The sequence below is a fragment of the Parus major genome, chromosome 4A, assembly GCF_001522545.3.
Source record: "Parus major isolate Abel chromosome 4A, Parus_major1.1, whole genome shotgun sequence".
In the NCBI taxonomy this organism is placed as follows: domain Eukaryota; kingdom Metazoa; phylum Chordata; class Aves; order Passeriformes; family Paridae; genus Parus; species Parus major.
Genome location: NC_031772.1, coordinates 15,887,662 through 15,911,526, shown reverse-complemented (window position 1 = coordinate 15,911,526; position 23,865 = coordinate 15,887,662). Strand labels below are relative to the sequence as shown.

Genomic DNA, 23,865 nt, shown 5'->3' with positions numbered 1-23,865 from the left:
TTTTACACAGCACAACCACTTCAAAACTCACTCCAACTTCTTCAGTTTCATACACTTATATATGATCTTGTAACTTTTTATTCTGGTAATAAAAAGTCTTTATCATTTAATTATCAGATAGGATGCCATTAAAACAGACAAGACATTTTATAAGTCTTTGGTTAAATGAAAACCAAAATGGCCTGTCTGGTTAACATCCAACTCTTGCAGAGCTCTCACCTCACAAAAAAACAAACAAACAAAAAACAGGAGTCACAGCAGGACAATGAAATTCTCAAATCAAGAGTGTCCACCTGAAGCCCAAGCCTATGCCATGGGCTTGCTCCAAAGACTCCCCAGATTCCCCAATAATCTCCTATCACATACCTGCAGGAAGTCTCTGATATGTGTGTTAGCTCGCTTAGAGTTGGGACCAGGTACTTCATAGAGTGGGCACTCCTGCCCCACTACAAAAATATCCACTAACTCTCGAATGTAGTAGCCTTGTCGTGTCCGGATGATCAGGAAATCTGTCTCAGGCATCTTATGTAAATAGATGGGGGCCCGGAAAAGGTTGTTTTCAAATGCCTGTTAGGAGAAACAAATCTAAGTTCTAAAGTCAAGTTTTGATCAAATCTTCTGTGACACAATCTATAAAAAAGGTCTTAAAAAAAACCCAAAAAACACCCCAAGGTTCATTGCAATGGTATACCATAATTTATATCACAGCATATGTAGGTGTGCAGGGAATAGTCACAGATGAAAAACAAAAACTTAAAAAATACTAAAACAAATGCAGAGATTGAAGGGCTCATTGGACTCTTGGAGGTATTTCAGAATCTTTAAGGAGGTCCTTTCAAAAAAAGACAGAAAGAACACATCTGCAAAAGAGCACAATAACCACAGAAACCAGCCCAACACACAATTAGCATTGTTAGTTCTGTGATGAATCTCTAATATAAACCTTCACCTTACCTTCTTCCTGTGGTACAAAATGGAAGAATCATTGCTACAGCAAGAGCAGCTAGCATTAACTGAAATCCATTTATATTTACATTTATGGATTGTTAGCCACGTGGTCCTTGTAACATTCTTAATTCCTCTCCCCATCTCAAATTTTAACAACATCTCTCTCCATCTCAAATATTTTAACAGCAGAGAGAGACTCATAAAAGCAGAAGTCTGTACACCTGGCTAGTAACTGGCATCCAAAAACTAGGAATGCAATTCTCAGAACCTACATATAAAATCCTGGACTGTGAGAAATCCATGTTTTCCATGCCCTCCAACACCTATTTATTGAGCTCTCCTGCATTGAAGCAGCTTTGGTTTTCACCTCAGTTCTCTCTAACAATATTTCTAATGCCATTGCTAAGCAAAACAGCAAAAATTCTCTTCCTGCAACTCTTTTAACTCCTATAACAATTTTAAAAAGCATACAACAAAGTGGGTTTTTTTTAAAAAAAAAAGAAAGCTAGGAACTGAATTACTAGCACTATTTAATTACTATTTAATTACTATTTAATAGTAATTACTATTACTAGTAAGTAAAGAGACAAACTGGAACTGAAAAGGAAGCTGGGTTTTCTTTTTGGAAGCTGGGTATTATTTGTGATTGCCTAAATAGGGCTTGTAAAAGGTACTCTGCCTATTACACCACATCCAATTTATCTGTCTTTTAAATGTAAAAACCTCATTTCTCACCTGCAGTAACTGGCCTGGATGCAGAGAACCCAGGAAGGGAGAAGTGTGACAATAAACAGTCTCTCCGTATTTACAGTCTGGAGCTCCTGGATCTTTGCCAGGTTTCTGGAAGGTGCAATGGAGGTGCTGTTAGCTCTCAGTGAGAGGCAGAGGGAAATGACTGTCCAACAGCAGAATCTGCATACTCACCCTTTTGTAGTAATTTTTAATCTTTGTTGCCATGCCAACCTGCATCATCAGAGGGGCGTTCTCCTCACTGTACTCAGCAAGGATGAGATCTCCATCCTTGCCAGTGAGGTCCTGCGGCGTGCGCATGAAGAACATCTCCCCTCCACCAGAGGCCTGGCGCTCCTGCTCCCTCATCTGGCACCAGGGACAAGGGACAGTGTCAGGGGAACAGCTCATCAAACAGCCCAGGAGCCAAGGCACACTCAGAGGCACACAGGAGTAACTGTACCTTGGCTTTCTTCTTGATGTGCTTCAGCAGAGGCTGCACAGCATGGGGCCCGGGCTGGGACAAGGCACCAAAGGAATATTTCTTCAGGGGAGGCCGATGGAACTGTCGGAGCTTCATGGGACCCATGTGGGTGGGAAAGAATGGCTGGCGGAGCTCCACTGCTGGGATAGAGTGCTGATACACAACAAAATCTGTGTTAAGTTGCACCACATTAAAAGTAACACCATACTTCTGTCCTATTAAACCTCAAATAAGAGAGCCCAGGCATATTTTTAGGTCTCCTAGCAGTAACACAAGTGCATTGAAATTCACTTGTCAGCAACAACAACATAAATGTTGCCTTTTGACAGAAAAGTGCTTACTACCATATAAAGATCTTCCCTTTGTGTACAGAGATTACTTCAATTTTACATTTATTTCAAATGGTACCAAATGATGGGATCTTTTTACTAACTAGGAATTACATGTAAAGCCATTTTCCCTATCACTGGGAGAGAAATTCATTTGGAATTACACACAGTTTTCCCATTATAGAAGATGCTGGAGTTATATGAGGTTTTAGAAGTCACTGAATTCACAATGGAAGAAAAAACCCATCACCTCCTCACCAAAGGCTAGTGAGCAGCAATTCCAATTCACCAGTAACTAAATTAATTCTATAATATTCAGACTAAGACACACAGTAGCAGCAGAAGTACAAACTGCACCTCTTCCTCCCCTCCCACTATTGGTTTACAAAGAATACTACATAATAAGACACCAAACAAAAGCATGGCGAGTAGGATACAGCAAGATCAAGCAACTAAACCTCAGTTTGATGGGGGCAATCAATAAAAATTAGTTCAAACTCCTAATTTTAATTGAACATTAAAAATATCTCTCATGAACACTTACCTGACCTGCTGTAATCTAAATTCTGTTTTTCTACAAATCCTAAGTTCCACCCTCAGTTACAAAACCTCCTACCAAGACACTCAAGTGAAGACTACTGTGAATACCTGGATGATGTTGCCTCCAAAGGTTCCTCGAAGGCCTTGCTGTTTGGGGTAATAAAACTCATCATTGGAGAGGTTCCAGGGATCCTTCACCTCTGGCTGAGACATGTTCTAATTCAATTTTAAAAAGAGAGAGAGAGAGGTGTCAGAAACAAAAAAAAAAACAAAAAAAAACCCCTCACTCCTTCCTCATCATTCCTAACCCTGGAGATAATACTAAAGCTTATGCTGACCTGCTGTGGTTCTTCCTTGATGACACCTGTTTTTCCCAACAGGATCCGACTCTTCTTTAAAGAAGACTCTTTCTTGTTCTCCTTGGATGGAGAGTTCAAAGTCATCTCTTCCTTTTCATCAGGAATTTCTAAAAGCACAAGTTTACATCCCTACCTTCCCTCTTCAAATCAACATGCATGCAAGTCAAATTAAGACAGTCACTCCTAAAACACATCAAGAGTCAGATTAATCACATCAAATTTAACTTCCAAGGCATTAATTTTTGCTTTCCTGTCAGTGCATTTAACTTGGAAGTTGAATGTGTACAACACACCAATAAAGGTTGTAAGTACTGCCACCTCCTCCACTGCCTGTGACTTGCAAATTAACTTCAAAAGCCAGAACAAAGGAAGGCCATAAGTATTGCTCCAGTACATTTGTTTCCATTACAGTGTGATTATAAACCCTTGCATTCATTTCCCCTTGTCTTTTCCCACTCAAGTCAAATTTCTGGGTGTCATAAACATACCTAGAATTATGTTTTCATCGTTTGGATCAAGTGTCAAGACAGGAGGGTCCAAGTAGTTTTCCATTGCCTGATCATCCCAGATGATATTGTCTTCCCAACGGCCATAAACTAACTCTTCGTTATCAATTGGGAAAATGGAGTACCAGGGCTTGTCTTCATCCAGGGAAACTGCAATATCATAAAGTAGAACCCTTAAGAATTTTATACACAGCCTTGGCAGAAAGCTACTTCAGATCTCACCCTCACATCTTACTCCCTTTACCTTGCCCCTCTTTCAGGCTTTCTGAGGCAAGACCTCTAAAAGGCAAAAGAAAACTGATCTTGAAAGCAAAGAGGAAGTAGAGCCCCAAGTTTGAGCTTTACCAACACTCAGAGATTTTGCTCTATTGAAACACAGCCTCCAAAAAGTTTTAGAGCAAGGAAGTAGGCCCTCTAGCATAGAAATGTGTGTCACATGAACCTATTCATGGGCCATTACCTTGCTGTTCAGGGGCCTTTTCCTTGCACTTCGCTATGCCCAGGACTCCTGCTACATTTGGCTTCTGTGCTAGAGGAATTGGTGAATTGAGCAAAGAGCCACTGCGGTTTAAACCTAGAGAAAAGGAAAACAAAAGCAAGGTCAGCTTGAGTGGGAGGGTCAGGGGGCACAGCAGTGCCTTAAACCAGGACAGGGGGGTTGCATGGAGAGTGAATTTCAGCTTGATGGACCTACTGCTCATATCCCAAAGAGTGGCATGTGTCATTAGAACTGGGAAAGCTTAAAAAACCACACTTCACACAGAGCTGACTGCTGGAGTCTGCAGGCTCTTCAAAGAACCTCCAATTCACCCACCCAGTGCCACAGTGTCTTGTATTCACAGCTGAACACTAAAGGACTGACACTGGTACCCAATAAAGATCTGACATTCCCATTAGTCTTTCCATGTAGAAGCAGGATAAGATATAACAAACAGAAGACAAACATTCATTATACGTGATCAATTTCAATTCAAAATGCGTCCATGCCTAAAAGAAGTTTGAGGTTCATAAGAATTGTTACTTCCTATCTAGAAAACACAATATCATTTTTAGTTGAGGATAAACTTCTAAAGACTTTTACATAATTCTTCCAATTGAAAACAAAAGTAAACAAAATTCCACTAGCCTATAAAAAGAGGAAATCCTAAGGGTAGCTTTGCTTGATATTAATGTAGATGGATCCAGCACCTGGTATTCCACATAGAAAGAGGAAAGACAGCTGGGATTAGGGGTTTTTTAACAGAAGTAACCTACTCTGTTTTTTGGATAGAAACCAAGTCTCAAAATTCTCAGTGGAGCTGTGATTTTGCCAAAAAAACATTCCCGGACAGGGGGAATTATGTTCTACATTTGATACATGCAACTGTACATGTACAATTTTACAAAGTGCTGCAGCTGAGCATGTAATGAGTCAGCTCAACTACATCAAGTAAAGTTGGTGTCAGACCCCTGATCACCTTGTTGGGCATTGTATGCAGTGGCATTTCTGGTCATGCTGGATGGCAGCCAGCCCGCCAAGCTCGCACGCTGCGTCTTAGTCCCTTTGTGCTTGACATCTTCACCATTCCAGATGACATCATCCTCCCACTGGAGCTGTGTCACCATGAGGAAGTGTTCATCAGCTAGCAGATCATCCTTCTCCTTTGTCGACTCTGCATCCTGGAAGGGAGCAATCATTGTTGGAAGATCTGACTTGAAAGATATCCTTTCAAACTAACAGAGGAAAATTCAAAGTCTCATTTTCCACGGTACCCAACAATCCACCAGCCCATCACCAGATTCTCTTTGTGCAGCAATCCCCACATCCATCTGCACACTTCACCCCACAGTTCCCCTCTCACCCCCTCATCTGTGTGTCCTTTAGCCTCCTGCTCGCTCTTCTCCTTCAGCTTGAAGCCATAATCGAACCCACTGCCGTCCTCAGGGATGCCCAGCATGTCGTACCAGAGCTGGGCGGGGCCGTAGCGCCACTCGGCCACCTTGGGCTTCGTGTCTGTCACCTTGTCTATGTCACCAGTTGACTGGGAAAATTTTGACTCCACAGGTGCCATCATGGTAATCTGAAGCACAGCAAAGGAGGGAATGGTTACAGTTGGTTTATCCAAGTGTCAGTAAGAAGTCTGTTCCTTTCCCAGCTTATTCTCATAGAAGAAAAGCGTTTCTAAGAAATTCTTTTCCATACTTACTAGCTGACTCAAGAATGTTCTGCAATTAGACTTCCAAGAACACAGAGATTTCTTCTTGATACAAAGAGGGTAAGCTCTCCTATTGATCCTGTACCACGGACGCAGCCTTCTCAGTAAGAAGCAATCACCTGAAGTCACTGACTAGTATTTGGAGAAGAGCTGCTGCCCAGCTGGAATACAAGCCAACTCTGTTCTCCATTTTTCTTTTGAGGGAAAAGCTCCTTCCTCTAAAAGTCGCTGTCCAATCCACTACTACCCCCAGCACTAGCTGGTGACCCTCTCTAAGTCTCAGATATCCCACCTCATCATCTGAAAGGCACTGCTCAGGAGGGGGAGGAGCAGCAAACTCATACTCCCAAGGAGATTTTCCTTCCACTCCACTCTCAACCACAACTTCACCCTCCTGTATCTGCACTTCCTGTGCCAACTCCCGATGCTTCTTCTTGCGTTTCCTCCGGGCACTTCGCCAGACTGACGGAACGTTCTTCCCAGGGCCAAAGAGACGCAGGAAACGCAGCACCTGGAAGAGGGAAAAACAAGAGCAGCAGGTTAAAAAGGACACTGTGGGATGCTTGCCCTCACCTGAAGAACAGTAATGCAAAAGAGCACTCTGAAATTCAGAAGCTTGACCTGTGGTACAACCCCACTTTCCAACGCAATTAACAATCTCTCGGTTATATTTGAAAAAAGTTTCTGATCTTTCTGTTTGATGGATCCCTCCTTTTCAAAAGGATATATTCTCAATTTCAGACACAGAGAAAGTCAGAGGAAAGAAAGACTGCATTTACATATTGGACATGTGGTTAAGACACCACCTGGAAATAACTGATTTTCATTCTGAACAATCCACAATCTTCAGAAAGACAGATGGAGGTTGAAGAAGAGTTGATAAAATTATCAGCAAAAGAGACAAGCTAAAAGAGAGATTTATACAGAGATTTCTTAAGCAAACAGATAAATAATATGGTCCAGTAATAATGCACTTATTTTTATTTCCATTATAATATTTTACCCCTATACTGCATACCTCCAAAACCTACACTAATGGTAATGATACATTTCCTGTCCTGTTCCTTTTATGGGTATGATTGCTGGTTTTTAAGCATTTAAATTTATTTTCTTCTAAGAACTCTTTTAAAGAGGTAAAACATTACTTCTAAATTAACAGACATATTTAGGAAACAGTAATTAGAACCAAAGATTTGCAGATACACCCTATTAATGTTCCCTGTTAATCTGTTACAATGAATCCCCAAAGGAAATGTTTATATGACCACTCTGTCCACTTTTGCTACATCCATGTAAACCCTCTTCCCAAAACTCCCACAGATGATTTATGAAGCCTTTATCCAGTTTCAGTGAACTGTCACGAAGAGCAAAGTCTCAGAGACAGTTAAGCTGCTGGCTAAATGGACACAAAAGTCTGCTTCTGTACATGCTATTTTAGGAGGTTTCATCCAAAAATACAATGCTGTATTAACATGCAACCCATCCTCATAGCAAAACCTACAGGGATTTAGGCTTAGCTCTATTGCTCACTAATTAATCATGGAAAGTGCTTAGCATTAATTGCTTGCACTGATTTCTGCACACACAGGGCACACCAACACTGAGCCAGTCTCTGACATTACGTGTTGAGCATCAAAGAAATGAGCACACACACTGGTACACAGGAAACACCAAAAAGGGAATTTCTGTGCTAGAGCCCCAGCTAAATCACCAATAGAGAGTGCTCAGCTAAATCATTAAAACATGGCATTTAATTATGCCAGTTTTTCAGCTCTTTTCACAAACTTTCTGAGGCACACATAAAATCAAGTTATCCTTGTACACAACCATCTGTTTGGCAACTATAAGCACATCTTTACTGTCCTTCCCCTCCTACCTTTCCTCTCTTCCTGACAGTTTTAAAACTTCCAAACTAATTACTGAAATACATAAACCACATTTTCTGTTTGGGAGCATTTAGGAAAAAATTATAATGAATTCACTTTGTGCAAAACCCAACCATTCTTTGAACCAGCTTGCTTTGAGGTGATTTCTAATTTATGCCCAGAGCAGTTTCAAGAGAGAATTAACAGGAAAAACACACCAAGTTTAGGAAAGGATGAGCAAATATTTACCAGAAAGCAGATAGATTAGCACTGGTTTTTAATCATCTGGCAAAAGTATCAAATCAACAGGCCTTTGCTATGGTCAGCAAAACATTCACACCCTGATTTATAGGATGCTTTTTAAGAGATTCCTGCAAATGGCAGGAAAATTATTAGATAAAAAGCAATCTGAAAACAGCAACATACAGAAACTAAAGAAAATATTGAGTGAGCAAGAACATCTATGTGATTACTGAGCACATACCCTTAAACATTGTACAATGCATACTTAGAGGGCTTACATGACACACGTCTCTTCCACATATCTCTTACAATACCTTGCCTGGTCGAAATTCTGGGAAGAGCTCTGTAACACTTGGCAACTGTTTGGTAGCATCTCGCTGCATGATTCCTGCAAGAGGAAGTGTGAGTTTGCCTTCCTTGGATTCTGCCTGCCTGGCTTCTTGAGGTTCCATCTCTGACTCAGAATCAGAGCTGCTGCTGAAATCCACCTTGTCGGAGGCAGCAGAGGAAGGAGCAATGATGGAGGGCAAAATGATACCGTCTCCATCTTCAGATACTACAATAGAACAAGCACCTCATAAACAAACAGGTCTCCTCCCTCTCCCCTAGCATAACCCCATAGTGCCACAATTACTGTTTCTACCAAGTTATGCAAAAATTAAGCCTGTGCAGGTGTTCTAAGTACCATTCTGGTTTAACCTTTCATTTTATCCTAAGCGTTCCAGGAGAATTCCCCAGCCACGACTGAGAGGATGAGATAAAAAAGCAGTTTCATTGTTAATACAGGTATTTCAACAGGCACTGGAAATACAATACTTTACCCTAGATTTCAAGCAATTCTGCAACATCACAAACACTCACCTTCAGACGCCGCCTGCCGACTGAGTTTTGGTGCCGCAGAACTGCTACACAGCAGCGCTTGCTTCCTTCAGACATTCACATTGCCAGAGAGAAGAAGAAAGTCCTCACTCACCAGTGGCAGCTGCATCCTTTTCATCTTCTTTTTTTCCAGGTACTGGAGGTGGTGGTGGTGGCGGCATCAGCTTAGAATCAATGTCTTCACAGTCAGCATCGTAATCATCCTCATCTTCATCTAACCAGGCAGGAGACAAGACCACGTGTTAAGCAGAAAATAAAACAAAACCAGGTACCCTTTCCATTTATTGTCTCAAACCTGATGGCATAGACACCATTCTCATCCTGTAATTAGATGAAAACTCTTACCAGTTCAGCTTCCTGCACAAAGTCATTTGCAAGATGTAAATTTAAAAAACAGAGGGAAGGAAGGACAAAGAGAAACTGACAGAAAGAAGACTGAAGCACTTAAAATCTATGTGTGTGTATGTTTTCTGCTATGACCTCCTTTTATTCACAATTTGCCTATGTGTTTATGTATTCTGCAATCACGTCCTTTCATGCACACTTTGTAGAATAAAGAAAATGTGGGTTAAAAAGTCCAAATCACCTTTACATCCCACTAACCACAGAAAGTCACCACAAAGGTTAAGTGTAAGACACCTCTAAAGAATATGCCAAGATATAGCACTTACACCAGCAGCTACTGAGATGGAAAAGCTGCTTATTTTTGAAAGCATATTCTAGGCCAGACAGAGATACCTGGGACCAACAAAAGAACCAAGGGACCTTCTGCAGAAAGTCCTCTTAAAATAAAAATAAAAAATAAATTCAAGATTAAAACAGGAGAGAGATACTAAGACTGAAGTGATTCCAATGAGGAACTGATTCCTTATAAGAGGAAGACAGCAAGCAGTGGTTTCATCCAGTGAAGACAGTATCACAAAAGCTGACACTGGGTTCTTGAAGCAAGGAGTGAAAAGGCACAATGCCCCAGAATACCTCCTACAGGCAGAGCTGCAGTGCTGATCCCCTTTACCTGGCCTTCGAGCTGGCTGCAGGCTGCCCATCGCCTGCTTGTACCGACGGCTCTCATCTTCTGCCACTTCAGTGATATCTGAATAATCAACAGCATCCTCTGTGCTCTTAACCCAGCCTAGGAAGAAAACAAAACTTAATCCTAATTTATGTTACATCAGACTTCACTAACTACTTACGAATCCTTTGCTATCCTTCCTTTATTTTAAAGAACAAAACTATCTAATTAACATCACCCACCAGAGTACTTTTCCCCTCATTCTAATCAGAATCTCTCATGGCTCTGAACTTCCTCTAAAAGACTGGTAAACAACCAACTTTAGCACAAGGAACACCTATCACTTATTCACTTCAAGTTCAACAAGTTCAGAAAGAGATATTATACTGTGTGCAAAGTAGGCTTCTTTAATACAAACACAGACTAAACTTATTTATGAAGGTGGAGAAACAAGAAAAAATATTTATAAAGAATTAAAGGGAACAAGTGCAAAACTGACCAGGAGCTACTGTGGGATTCTGTTTGGCAAGGTGGAGAAGGGAAGGCCTTTGACAGGGGGCCCCTTACCAGGGAACACCACAATATTCCCTGCAGACCCGGGTGCATTTTGTTCTCCTCAGCTAGAGCTGTGACCCTGCAGCCCCTGTGCTACCCAAGCACCACTATCCCAGCTATGCCAAACCTTCCTCGTCCAGGTGCGCTCCCTCGCTCTCGGCGCTCTCCTCCTCGCTGGCGGTGATCTCGGTGATGAGGTTGCCCAGCCCCAGCACGCCCAGCCCGGCCAGGTGCTTCTTGGATTCCTGGGGAGACCAGAGCTGGGAGGCTCCGAGCGCCGGGCCGGGCCGAGCCCCTCAGGCTCCTGCTGGGTCCTGCCCCAGAGCCCGCCCGAGCATCCCCCGGGACACCTCAGAACATCCCGAGCACCTCGGTACATCCCGGTTCACCCCAGCAGAGCTCAGGATACGCCGCTACAACCCGGCACATCCCGGGTCACCCTGGCTTCACCCCGGTACAGCCCAAGTGACCCCAAGCGCTCCGCTTCACGCCCGTCCCTCCGGCCGCGGTGCCTTCCCGGAGCGACACGGCCCTACCTTGTCGAGGACGCTGTCCCCTTCCAGCTGCCCCGCCTCATTGATGTTGCCGAAGAGGAAGCCTGCCAGGGAGAAGGGCTCGGCGCGGCCGCCATCCGCCTCCTCCTCGCTCTCCGAGTCCGACATCGCTGCACGGACACCGAGAGCGGGCCGGAAGCGGCGGCGGGAGCGGCCCCGGGAGCGGCGCCCGCCCACAGCGCCCCCGCGCGGCCCCGCCCCGCGGCGCAGCAAAGGAAGCGCAGACGCTCCGCCCTTCCCAAAAATTCCTTTATTGCCTCGAGCAACCGGGTCTGGCTTTCCACAGGAAAGAGCTGCCTTCAGCACAGGTGCGGTACAAACGGCAGGGCGAGTTAATGCGACAGCCAGAGAGATGAGGAAAGGTTTATTACAATGTAATTATGCATAATTTATAAAAAAAAAAAAAGGAAAAAAATACTTTAAAACTGTTAGATGTAATACAAATTATTTTATAGCATAAAATCAAGTTGCCAGTGTATGTATCAGTACCACACTTCAGAGTCTTGGGCTCCCACTGCTGATGAGTGGTCCTTTCTGCCCACCCTGGGGGTTGGGACCCCCCTGAGATCCATCCACTTCTTGGGGTCAGCCCAAGCAGCACCAAGGTTTCTACAGAGTGAGGTTTAGCACCCGGAGACAAAGCACAGGAAGGTTCTTCTAGTTTAAATTTCATAGACACAGCTACAGCTGTAAACGGAAGAAATCACTTCCACATCTAAGAACACCTCATGGATATCCTTTGGACACAATTCCTGAACTGTTCAGCTTCAGCTGTCTTAAAAAAAAACATAAACAAGTAGTTCAGAAATCATTCACAAAGCAAAGGTTAAAATCTGTGTCTTCACAGTGAGTCTCTTCTGTGAATTAAGACATACACATTGCATCTCTATTCAGTAACAAACTGAAGGACCTGGAAACCCACACTGATTATTCTGACCTCCCAAAACAAGACAAAATCCAGCCATGGGATTATGTGAAGTCTGTATTTGTCAACTGCCCACAGAAGAAAAATAAAGCATGGGAGAAACAGAACTGATTGTAAACTGAAGCACTGGACTACTTACAATAAAAGGCACCAAGAATTCCAGGGGGGGAAAAAGGAAGGAGGATCACGAAAGGAGAATGCCCAGTGAATGGAAAAGCTCACTGGATTTGTCCTGAAGCTTGCCCTCATAAAAAGCAGAGGCTGGAGGAAAGCAGCTACTAGCCAGGACTTTTACTCCTGCCAGAGAGTGACAGAAATACAAAGCATTTAAATAACCAGGTTCTCCAAAGTGAGTAAAAAGTCTTTGATGGTTCAAAGTTCCCCCTGCTCATTTTCATCACTATCATGCTATTCTCCTCAGCACTGTTGTGCAATCCATTTACTAACTAATCTAAGCGGGGATAAGGTGTTCTGGCATAATGTAATCAACAGTGTAACTAAATCAAATAAATTGATTAAGCAGTTGAATTTTATCTCGCTATACTCTCTTCCAGTTCACTCCAGGATGGCTGCTTGAGCCTACAGAAACGGAGGAGTTGTGCAATAATACTTGCTCACAAGATTTCTTCTCCACAAAATGGTTGTAATTCAGTTAGGAATAACCACAAAAAGATGCAGGATTAAAAGATTTCAGTATGTAAAAAAAGTAAAAACTTTTAAAAACAGTAGTAGCTTCAGTACAAAACTGCAAATACATGTAGAAATAAAAAAAAAAAGTAGACTTTTAATTTCAGGCACCTCTTAAGACTAGTTCAAACATATCACAGACTTTTAAAAGTACATTTCTGAATAAAGCAAAGGTTATGGGCTTGCACCGGGGTCAGTTGATTTAGGTCTGACCAGCATTAAAACAAACCATGTGCACTGGCTTAAATAAATACATTTTAAACATGATAAAGTCTATTTACTCAGTTACTGAAATTTACCTACAGAAAATAATCTTGAATTACAAGGCACGGAGTTAATTGCTGCCTGCAAGTCCAGCCCACACTAAAGGCCTACAGCTAAAGCAAAGGCAGAACGTGGTAAGTAGAGGTTATCTCAGTGAATTCTCTACACCCTCACAGCCTTCAGGGCAGGAACCACATCTGGAACAGCACTTCCTCTGCAAGTGCAAGAGACACAAAGACACTCCAGGCAATGGCACTTGGTGAAGAAAAAGGGGCAGAGTCTGTAGGCTTCTGCAAATACCCTGCAGAACGGGTGTTTTTGTACTGCCTCTGCTCAGCGTTTGGAACTCTGTGTTGGTTCATTAACCACAGGTACCAGTATTTGGATTAATTGCAATTTATAATCTCTGGGTTGCAATTGGCTAAAGCAGCTCCAAAATGAGCACATTTCAGATTAAAAAAACTGCAGTTAGTGTCAGCATCAGTTACACCAGCTGAAGAAAGGCACATCCTCTTCAAATAGTGGAATTAGGGCACAAATACCAACATTTCTATCCAAAAAGTGGAATTAGGGCACAAATGCAAATGTTTCTATCCACCTGGTATTTTTGCCAGCATCACATAAAACAAGGTCAAATTAACACAAGATCCCTAAAAACCTTGTTGATATATTTTCTGTTATCTTGCTAAAATGAGGCACTTTTTTCTCTGACCAGGGTATACACCAGTGCAGTTTTGCATGTGTGGGAATCACAAGAAAAAGCAAGTTCTGAATGACCAATTGAGGCTGCAGCCAGACAAAGACAGCACTGTCAACTTCAGACAACAAAGCCCAGTCCAGCACCAGTGGTTTCACACAAAGTATCTTTGAAGCATGCTGCTTTCATACCACGGAGCTGGAAGGTTGAGTCTAAGGAAGGGCTCATGCTCTCACTCCTCAGCTGGTCCCGGAACCACACATAAAGAACAGTGCACATCCTGAAAATAAAAGCCAGCTGCCACTTACTAGAGCTGCTAAAGAAGGTTAAAAAGTATGTAAATAGAATTTCAGTTAAAAAGAGTTTATAATAGCTGAGCATCCAAGAGAGGAAAAAACCGCCCAGGTAATCCTATCCAGTGACTGGCTAACCATTACAGACTGAACTGAAAACAGGAAGAAGCACGGGTTCCTGTAAACAGAACCTCCAAATTTTCTGTCAGTCTTCTCACAGGAAAACAAAGAAGGAATTTGCCATAAAAATCTCAGATGTTGGCCCCAAGAATGTCAGGAACTGAAGCAATTAATTCCTCAAGAGCAAACAGGCTGCTGTCAAGTCTCTGGGATTCATCAAAGGGATTACACTGAAAATCTCATTTTGAGAAGTGTCATCCCAAATACCTCAGTCAGCCTGAGAAGGTAACTGTTAAGACTTTATTCTCAGGGTGCTAAGTCTCTTTGGACAGTGAAATAAAATCTCAGTTTAGAAGATTATGGAAGACTTGAATCTAAACTACTCTTCCACTTCTCCACCTCAAAACTATGAAAATCACTCATTTGAGTGAGTCATTATTTTAAGTTCCTTACATAAGGAGAAATCAGATCCTGCTTCTATTAATAAATCATTGCAGGTATTATCTTGGTCTTGCTCATTGCATTAACCATGCCTAATGCTAACTCTTCATACAGTCAATCACAGTTCACTGAAAGGTGAATCTCAGTAATAGTTCAGGCATTTTTGCAAGTAAACAAATTGTTTTCAAGCTTTAAATTGACAAAACTGGACAGCCAGACTTCTGCTTGTAAAACAAATTCAATCAGTAAATAAAGGATGGGAAAAGCAGCAGCTACACTTAAAGCAAAATTATATCAGAATTTATGCTTTTCAGCAAATCTAGTAACTGATGGCTATCTAGTAAAGAAGTAGCTTCAAAGAGGTCTCCTCTTTTATTTTCCTCCACTAAAATAATCAAGTGATCCCTGGAGAAGCTGGAGACTGGAACTTCAGAAATAAAGTAGGTATTTGACCTCTTAATTGGAAAAAAAACCTATTCTGTTTCAGTTTCCCTGAAGCAGTAAGACTGCAAGAATATTCATTGTATAAACCATTTCTGCTTAGAGCTGTTAGTGCAAGATGCAAATCTTCAATTTAACTCATTAAAAAGCCCTCCAAGATTCTAGTCAACTTCCAACATGCATCAACCAAGGCAACTACAATAAGACACATTTTCTTGTGTTCTTCTTTGTCACAGGATACAGAACTGCACGGACAGCTTCAGCAAACACCTCCCGAACACCCTCCTGATTCAATGCCGAGCACTCCAAATATTTGACTGCTCCAATTTGTTTAGCCAGTGAAGTCCCCTGCTGCGGGGTAGTGGGAGCCAAGCTCTGCTCTTTCAACTTTTTAACCGTTTCCAGGTCACTTCTCAAGTCTCTCTTCGTGCCCACTAAAAGGATGGGGACATTTGGACAGTGGTGAGAAACTTCAGGGTGCCATTTGTGCCTCACATTTGCATAGGAAGAGGGGCTGCCAATGGAGAAGCAGATGATGAAGACGTTAGTTTGGGGATAGGAGAGCGTGCGCAGGCGGTCGTACTCCTCCTGGCCCGCAGTGTCCCAGAGGTTCAAGCTGACTGTCCGGCCATCCACGGTCATCTGGGCACTGTAGTTGTCAAACACAGTAGGGATGTACTCTTCTGGGAAGGCATTGGTGGTGTAGCTGATGAGGAGACAAGTTTTTCCCACCGCACCATCTCCGACAACCACGCACTTTATAGTCTGCATTCTTCACCCAGAAACAAATTCCTGCACAAAGCAAGAAGAGAGGAGTTAGGCCAAGCATGCTCAGTGGTGGTGACTGTAAAGATAAGCTTTAGCAAGTGTTTTTAATATAGCTGAGGATTTCTTATCACATTCAGTGTCTCAAGCCACTCTGAAGAGCTCGAGGCTAGAAAGACAATAGTGAAATGGAGATGCAATGAGTGGAGAGCTAAGTGACAATTGGCTGCATTCCAACCATGTAAGTACAAATTAGCCAAATTCCCACAATCTTGCCTTACTGCCAGACTGTTTCCCACAGGCAAAAGGACAAGTCCTTAGAGGCACCTGCAAGTGGAAAGGGATTGTGACCCAGTAACAAGATACTCAGTCGTTTGTACGTTCACATATCCACCTCTGTACACACACACACACACACACACACACAAACACACACACACTCTCCAACACTCACACTTGCCTACCCAGTCTGCTACCTAAACAGTTTACCACAAAGAAAGGTCCAAAAGTTATATAAAAAAACAAGATATTAATTTCTGGGCTGGACTGCTACTGCTTATAATAGTTCACTATACTCAGATCAATCAGTCCTGAATAAACTACATTATTTACAGGACACCAAATAAAATGTTCAGAAAGCAGCACATTCAAGAAAAGCTGTTATTTGAAATCTAACTAGCCATAGTAACCCAGATTAAAATCCATAAAGAATTTTTCTAAAGAAGCCAAGAACAGATTACTCTCACTAATCACTGACAGAACAAGCAGGACTTAATAGGCTTGAGTTACTTTGTGTCCTCTAAATAATGAGCATGAGAAAAATACACACCCTAAAAGATCAGCAGTCAAACAGCTTTCCTGGGGAATTGTTACTCAGGAGATTCTTGAGACTTAGAGGTTTCCCATAATCCCTTTCCTGAGATGTGAAGACTAGGTTTGACAATCAAACTGATACAGTCTAAAACACAATTAATTTTAAACTTTCATCACATGAACAGTAAGAAGTTTTAAAATAGCAGGGAACTAACTACAAGCAGTCATTTGTTGTACATTTCTTGTGTGCTGGAGCTTCCACTGCTAGCCTGGACAAGAAGGAACTTGCATCTGCCTTCTCACCCAAATGCCTTTGAGGTAATATCAGTAATCCTCAACCTGCAACCAGCAGAAAATACCCTGCTTCAAACAGAAGAGAATACTGGGAAGAACTTTTTAGCAGGGCCTGTTATGATAGAACATTGGGTAAAGGCTTTAAACTAGGAAAAGATTGATTTAGATTAGATATAAGGTAGAAGTTATTTACAGTGAGGGTGGTGAAACACTGGCACAGGTTACCCAGAGAAACTGTGGCTGCCCCATCCCTGGAAACATTGAAGGCCAGGCTGGATCTTATTGAAGATGTCCCCACTCACTGCAAGGTGGTTGAACCAGATGGCTTCCAAAGGTTCCTTCCAACCTTAACTATTTTGATTGTATATTCCAGAAAGATCTCAGCTCTAACACCATCAAAGTAGCAAAGGGAATATAGAACTTCAAGACCATCCAAGCAAATCAATAATTCATTTCCATTTAAGCCTCAGCTTTGTCCTTTTAGATGAAGTCTTTATCTGCATCCCCATTCTCACTGGGAGCACATGGTTCTTCTGAACTAAGTGAAAACAGGCTACCTGAAGCTTTGTCACAAAGCTGCATCAGGCAGCTGGAGTGACACGGACTTCTCACCACAACACACAGTGCTTAAGGAAGTATCAATGTGTGTACACAGATACTACAGAAACCCCCAGTGGCCACACAGGGTGGGAAGGAATCACCTTATGCTGTTTGTGCTGCCAAAGCCTGGCCTGGAGCATACACAGCAGGTTTTAAAGCCCATTCCTACACTTACATCAAACCCTGAAGTACCAGAACCTGCTGTGCCAGAAACCTTAGTGGTGACCACCACTGCTTCCAGAGCAAAGGTTTTTGTCCCAAATGAACCATCTGTGCAACAGACAATTCATTTTGACCAGTCAGTAATAAGTGACATCACAGAGATGACAGAGCTAAATCAGCAACAAAAGTCTCATGAAGAACAAGATGATACACAAAGCCTTTTATATGCCCAAGCCCTAGCTTCTAAAATAAACAAATTGCAAACACTTGTAAACAGATCTCTCTTTAAAACCCAAACAAGCTCCCCCAAGGACTTAAATCTCTTTGCACTTCTGTCCAGAGCTCTGCACAGAGTGACAGGGTATCCCCAAAGTGCACCCCAGCCTGCACATGACATGGCTGAGGATCATCACACCAGCTTCCCAAAGGGAAAAATTCCCAAGCCACCTGTATTCCAGACCATCAGCAGCTAACACAATCTGCTTCAAATTGTCTAATGAAACTGTGTTACCCAAAGATTACTTTGTTGGTGTTTTATTTAAGAGGTCATTAGAGCTTTCAATTTGGAAATCGCTAATAAAGTAACAAAAAAAGCCTGAAACATGAAAGCTCTTTTCATGATACTAATACCTTGAATTACCTCACTAAAACTCGGATTCTAGAAGAGCAACAATTGCAATGGGAAATAATTCCATGCAAACCTGCCAAAGCATTGGGCAAAGTATTAACTACACAAACACAGCTAAAGAGCTTGTAGGCTTTAAGTGAGATTCTCTGAAGGGCCCCTTTAAAGGAGGTTGCCTAATCTGAAAGGAATCGTGTGTGGCATATGCAATACAGAAAAACAAACACACACCAGGATAAACATTCTTTGTATTGAAACACAAAATTTAGATAAATTAATCATAAAATAAAAAGTAGAAAGAAGCTACTTGATTCCAGAAAACTATGTTGTGAGCAAGGGTAGTCTGGTTAAAGATTTATATATGGAAGACAAAGAGTCACAACCAAGCAAAATAATATTACCTCCATCAGGTCTTTTCTACTAAATCCAGATACTTAATAATGTACTTAATACTCATAATGCATGAAGATCTCTAATTGTTGTTTAGTAAATAATTTGCCTACAATAAAACTCTCATAAGATAGTAAAAAGTTGGGGTTCAAATTTGCATGGAAAATTCCAATTTCTTAAGCAGCCTTGAAATTGGCACTGCATGCTACCTAAATAGAAATATACATTGGAAAAAAAAACAACCCATACTCCAAAAACAAAATTATCAACAAATATTACCAAGAGTAGGAAAATTAGTTTAGGGTTTGTTTGGGATTTTTTTTTTTTGTGACCTTCAAAAGAATTTTTGGGGAAACTTTAGAAAGAAAAACTCCACATACAACAACTAACAAGAACTGAAAGAGAGAAAAATACAGATTAGCACGTCAACACATTAAAAAAAACAACAATTTGGAAGCAGAAAGCTGGGCACAAGCTTCAAAGCCAAGTTGAAAGGTTATGCAGCAAGAAAAACAAGTGAATGGAAAATCCAAAGAAGTGAGAGGTAATCTGGGTTCCTTAGTCCTTGCATAGAAAGGGCTTTTATTACAGGTAAGGTTCAAGCAGTTATAGTAGAATTGAAATAATTTTCAAATTAAATATTTTTTTTAAATGAAAAAAAAAAGAAGAGAAAGAAGGAAAGAAAGAAAGAACAGAAAAACAAAAAAACAACACCAAATCACCCCACACAGAAGTGTTGTGCAAAAACAGTTCTTTCTATCTTGTCCATCAATGACTTTGAATTTGAAAACTGGCATTCCCTGCTTGGGTCAGTTTTCTTTTCAGAAGATGCTGCTGAGTCCGACTTCACTGCCTGCACACCTGGCACTTCCTCTGGAATGTGCAAGATTTCAATCAACATGTCAAGACATCATCTGAAGAGCTGCTCCTGTTCTGACCTAATTAAGCATTTTCTGGTATCATTAACATGGACAGTTTGCTCTCCAGATGAACATTTGCTGGGGAAATTCACTTCTTGGAACGCACACACAGAGTAACTTCACATTGCATCAAAATTTTTTTGTGGTAAAGAAACAACTTCTAGATCTTCCCTTCAATACTCCTGAAGGGAAGTTCCCTGTCTGCTGAGAGAAAGGAGAATACAGTGACAGAGAACTGAGACAAAACAGGAACCTGGATTCTTTTGTAGTTTTCTAGATTTATGCTTTTTATACTTCCTACACTTCTAAACCCTCTTTGCAGAACTACTTCTTAGCAGGACATGCCTACATACCTCTGCCTTTGCTCTTTTAACATCAGATGCCTCTTTGTTAGGTGGATTTTAGCATGGATATTGCTCTTTGATAAACTCACTCTCGCTGAGTTTGTCAGCTCTTCCTCCCTTCTCTTTACAGTTTAGATAGGGCCCCATTTTGGCCAAAACTGAGCAGAAAACTCTCTAGGAGTTGAGCTGAAACCAGCTGTACTGACCTGTGTCATTCTGCTCAGCCATCACATTTCATCAAGCCCTCGCTGTTCTGGAAACCAGATCCTGCTTTACCAGGGGCAGGCAGAAGTTAAGAAATCTGAACAATTTAATTGCTCATCTTTCAGTAACAAAAATCAGAGGCAATTCACCCTGTCTGCCTTGAAACATGAAGTCAAGCAGGAACTTTCAACAAAGAACTGGGTGGATAGGACCATTCTAAATATATCACACTATCCTCACCCATGCAAAGGAGTTAATTCACATGTACAGCTTACCCACCAGGCCTAGCAGGAAAGAGAAAGGAGCTCTCAGCAATTTAATCAAGACTCTGTTACTATCCCACAACAGCTCAGCTTACTCGCCATTGTTTTAGGCAAGTGCCAAGGGGATGGAGAAGTGCCAGGCTTTCAGAATGCATGCCAAGAAAGAGCAGAAAAAGTTAAATAGGAGACCTCATCCCTCATATCCTTCAGCAATGAATGACCTACTTGGACTCCTCAGTGCCTCTCAAAGTTTTCACACCACTTTCTGTCCTGCCATTTACCTGCAAGAGAAACAAAACTGCAACAGTCTGAGTGGCTGAAAAGAGGGGGAAAAATCCACATGGGAAGGCACACTTGAGCAGCACAGCAGGGACTGTGCAGTCCACCACCCAGGCTCCAAAAGAACAACAGAACTGAGGAAGCTTGCTCTCTCCCGAGCTCTTGGCCTATAATTTCAGTTCCCAAGCACATAACAGGAGTGCAATTCTTGCTGGTTGTTCCTTCAGTGCCAATGCTAGAAAGCCCTTCATGCCTTTTGACACGAGAAGTTGTTTCTAGGAAATAAAAGAAACCCCTCAAAACCTTTCAAATATTTTAAAAACCTCTACCTCTGTCAAATCAGGCTGAAATTGGTTCATTGATTTAAAGATTTATTTTTTTTTGAAACAGACATAAGCAATATTTCTTAGGAAACTACAGTGAAAATGAAGTCCTCTGCATGAGGTATTTGGGCAACTCAGCTACACAAACCTCTTACTACAGGCACTCATACTCCAAATTTTATAGCACAGCAATGATATTAGTGACCAAACATCAAACACTTTAAATTCTATGAATCCAAGATATTGGATGGATAATTAATGTTTCCAAAGGGCATTACCTCATGAGAGAGATGCACAGCTGATGGAATAACACTGTGACAAGGTGCAGCTGCACAGCCCACAGGAACTAAAGCCCAAGGCTTCAGCAGATATCCAGATCCCCAGTGATGAACACGACACACATCCTGCCATAATCAAAAGCTGCAGAGCATTAAACTTGGATTTTCCTCCTGTAACCACCGTGCAGAGGCACGGATGAATCAAGACAGGCACCCTTCACAGTTTATTTGAACACAAGTGACCCTCTGATGGTGTAAGAACAGGGCTGCAAGGTGCTGTGCCCACCCACTAACTCACTTCCTGAGCAATACAAGCAACTTGCACAGGTCCTGGGGGGTCACAGTCACTTCATAAAATGTTAATAACCATGTCCTTCCCACCTCCCATAGATTCTGACAAGGCCTTAGTTGCTACTGTTGGCTAAAACAAACAAACAAACAGTACCTCAGACATAAGGTTTTGTGCAGAGGTGTTTTAAACACGTTACAGGATGAATGGTAAATCCAGTTTAAGCATTCTTGATTCCTATTTGAGGCAAAAGGAAAAATAAAAAACTGTTAATATGTCTTCCTATCATCTTTTGTTACCTGGCATTTGTTGGCATTCTCAGCTGTAAAAAAGCCATTGTTGCACACAAAAGGCAACATCACACCAGGAAAATCTAAGCTGCTGTGAGAAAATAAAACCCCTCCACATTTTCATGGCATTGCATGTCTCTGATTCTTCCTCCTCAACCCCTAAATTTCACTGTTGGGGGGGAGATTTAATAAAAAATAAAAACACAAACAAGAATAAACAAAGAAAGATCCAAACAAAACCCAACCAAAAACAAAACCGAAACAAAATCAAATAAAAACCCCAAAATGAAAACAGAAAACCCCAAAACACAGAAACCAAAACAAACAAACAAACAAAACCAAACAAAAATGCACTTGCTCAATCAATACCAGTTTTTTCAAAGAGTTTTGGTATGACTAAGACAGGAGCTAATGCATGCACTCAGTGTGTATTTTATCATGTGTTGTGCACTACAATACGGGAACAATTGCCAAGTCTTATTTGCATCAAGTATTGCAATTCTAAAATGTGAGCAAAAGTTACCAAAGTCAAGGAGTCTCTCAGAAGTTCATCAGATTTACACATACAGGCATGTAAAGTAAAAAAGATACTCCCTGCAAAGGTACAAGTCTTTACACTGACACCAGATTGTGTGAAAATTCTTTGGACCCTGAAAGAATCACAGCCTCACCACATAAGCAAATCAAACCACATGTTCAGTTTCCTCCTACTAATTGCAAACCGCGTATTTTATTGTTTTTCCAAGATCACTGCAAAGTTCCTTCTATGAATAATATTTAAAAGCTTTTTAAAATGGAAATGTTAACCTAAAATACATCTCATAATCTTAAGTTCCATGCAGAAAAACCGCTGTGCTGGTGAACAGTGGCAAACTGGCTCCAAAGTATGCCTTCAAGTGATGTATTTTACATCTTACACGGAAGAGAACGTGAGCTTTTTAAAAATCAAAAAATGAGCTTGGGGCAAAGAGCTAATGATGCTGCCACAAGAAGTACTGCACCCCTGCCCAGGATGCACATTGCAAGTGTAAGGTATGCCTAAAGAACATTTACATTAAAGCATTCAAAGCTTTTTTATAACTCACAGTAATTATGGTGGGAATCACAAGTGTTTATAAAGCATAAACAGATACTGATTACTCACTGGTTCCTGAAAAAAAAAACAAAAAACAACAAAAAACAACCAAACAAGACCAGAGAACAACACAGAGAGTAAAAAAGCAGAAAGAGAGAAGTTCAGAACAAATAAAAAGCAGCACTGCTTTGGGTTTGAGGTTAAGCAGGAACTCAGTGCAGGTTGTTATAAAACTGAAATTTCACGGCACTGCAGAAGAGAACCACTGAGCTGATGAGGGGGAGCTCCGTGGCAGCTGCTAAACGAGACACGACCGGCACCCCTCACCTTGCACTTCTCCCCCTGAGACAGCACTTTGCCAGTTTCTGGAGAATAAATCCAACCCTCCGATCCTCACGTGTCCCTCACTCTCAGCAGCGTAGCAAGAGACCTCTCCACAGGCTACCTCATCCTACGCCAACTTTTTATGACACTCGCTGGGAGCAGAGGTCGCCTCAAATTTGTCGCGGCGCTCCTGATCGGGGTTCGCCTTACAACAGCCCGGCCCAACCTTAGCTCGCTGCGGAAGGGGAGAAAGCGCGACCTGCCCCGTCCCTGGGCAGAGAAAGGCTCGTTCCAAACCCTTCCCCAGCATCGCCGGGCCCCCGAGCAGCACACCGACCTCCGCACGCACCGCCCGGTGCAGAAGCCGGGGCGCGCATCCCACTTCCCGAAACCCTGCGGACACCAAGGGGCCAGCACGCCACGCGGCTGAGGAGCCCCCGGTACTCCCGGGCTGCCCTGCTCTGCCCCGGAACCGCCCGCGTCCCGGCGGGACAGGTGCCGCCACAGCCTGCCCCGGGCCGGGTCCCGCGGCGCCCGGGCCGGCAGAGGCCGCGGGCCGCG

The 23,865-nt window shown here is 42.2% G+C and overlaps 2 protein-coding genes across 13 annotated transcripts in view; both read right to left on the bottom strand.

The window, feature by feature from the left end:
• TAF1 (TATA-box binding protein associated factor 1) overlaps positions 1-11,336 on the bottom strand; it is a 29,401-nt gene extending 18,065 nt beyond the window's left edge. For 2 of the 7 annotated variants that reach the window (XM_033514167.1, XM_033514165.1), the window contains exons 1-16: positions 11,181-11,336; positions 10,772-10,889; positions 10,093-10,209; positions 9,172-9,291; positions 8,513-8,754; positions 6,383-6,601; positions 5,737-5,955; positions 5,353-5,554; positions 4,356-4,469; positions 3,878-4,045; positions 3,369-3,496; positions 3,139-3,246; positions 2,141-2,314; positions 1,873-2,046; positions 1,684-1,788; positions 367-567 (exon numbers count right to left, since the gene is read on the bottom strand). In XM_033514167.1, coding sequence (XP_033370058.1) covers positions 367-567; positions 1,684-1,788; positions 1,873-2,046; positions 2,141-2,314; positions 3,139-3,246; positions 3,369-3,496; positions 3,878-4,045; positions 4,356-4,469; positions 5,353-5,554; positions 5,737-5,955; positions 6,383-6,601; positions 8,513-8,754; positions 9,172-9,291; positions 10,093-10,209; positions 10,772-10,889; positions 11,181-11,306 — 2,535 coding nt within the window. In that variant the 5' untranslated portion in view covers positions 11,307-11,336. Of the gene's footprint in view, positions 1-366; positions 568-1,683; positions 1,789-1,872; positions 2,047-2,140; positions 2,315-3,138; positions 3,247-3,368; positions 3,497-3,877; positions 4,046-4,355; positions 4,470-5,352; positions 5,555-5,736; positions 5,956-6,382; positions 6,602-8,512; positions 8,755-9,059; positions 9,292-10,092; positions 10,210-10,771; positions 10,890-11,180 lie in introns of those variants that run through there. The other 5 variants (XM_015626199.3, XM_015626200.3, XM_015626201.2 and 2 more) reach the window with 3 other exon arrangements.
• Positions 11,337-11,430: 94 nt separating this feature from the next.
• LOC107203943 (rho-related GTP-binding protein RhoG-like) lies at positions 11,431-23,805 on the bottom strand. 6 transcript variants are annotated; one of them, XM_015626628.3, is made up of 5 exons: positions 22,991-23,804; positions 21,772-21,852; positions 21,327-21,468; positions 20,672-20,727; positions 11,431-15,858 (listed from the first exon to the last, which is right to left on the bottom strand). In XM_015626628.3, exon 5 carries the CDS (start codon positions 15,835-15,837, stop codon positions 15,262-15,264), a length of 576 nt encoding a protein of 191 aa, XP_015482114.1. In that variant the 5' UTR covers positions 15,838-15,858; positions 20,672-20,727; positions 21,327-21,468; positions 21,772-21,852; positions 22,991-23,804; the 3' UTR covers positions 11,431-15,261. The 6 variants fall into 6 exon arrangements, with proteins under 6 accessions (XP_015482114.1, XP_015482113.1, XP_015482118.1 ...); XM_015626627.3 differs by having other exon boundaries at positions 21,327-21,452; XM_015626632.3 differs by lacking the exon at positions 20,672-20,727 and having other exon boundaries at positions 21,327-21,452; positions 22,991-23,805.
• Positions 23,806-23,865: the final 60 nt, after the last annotated feature.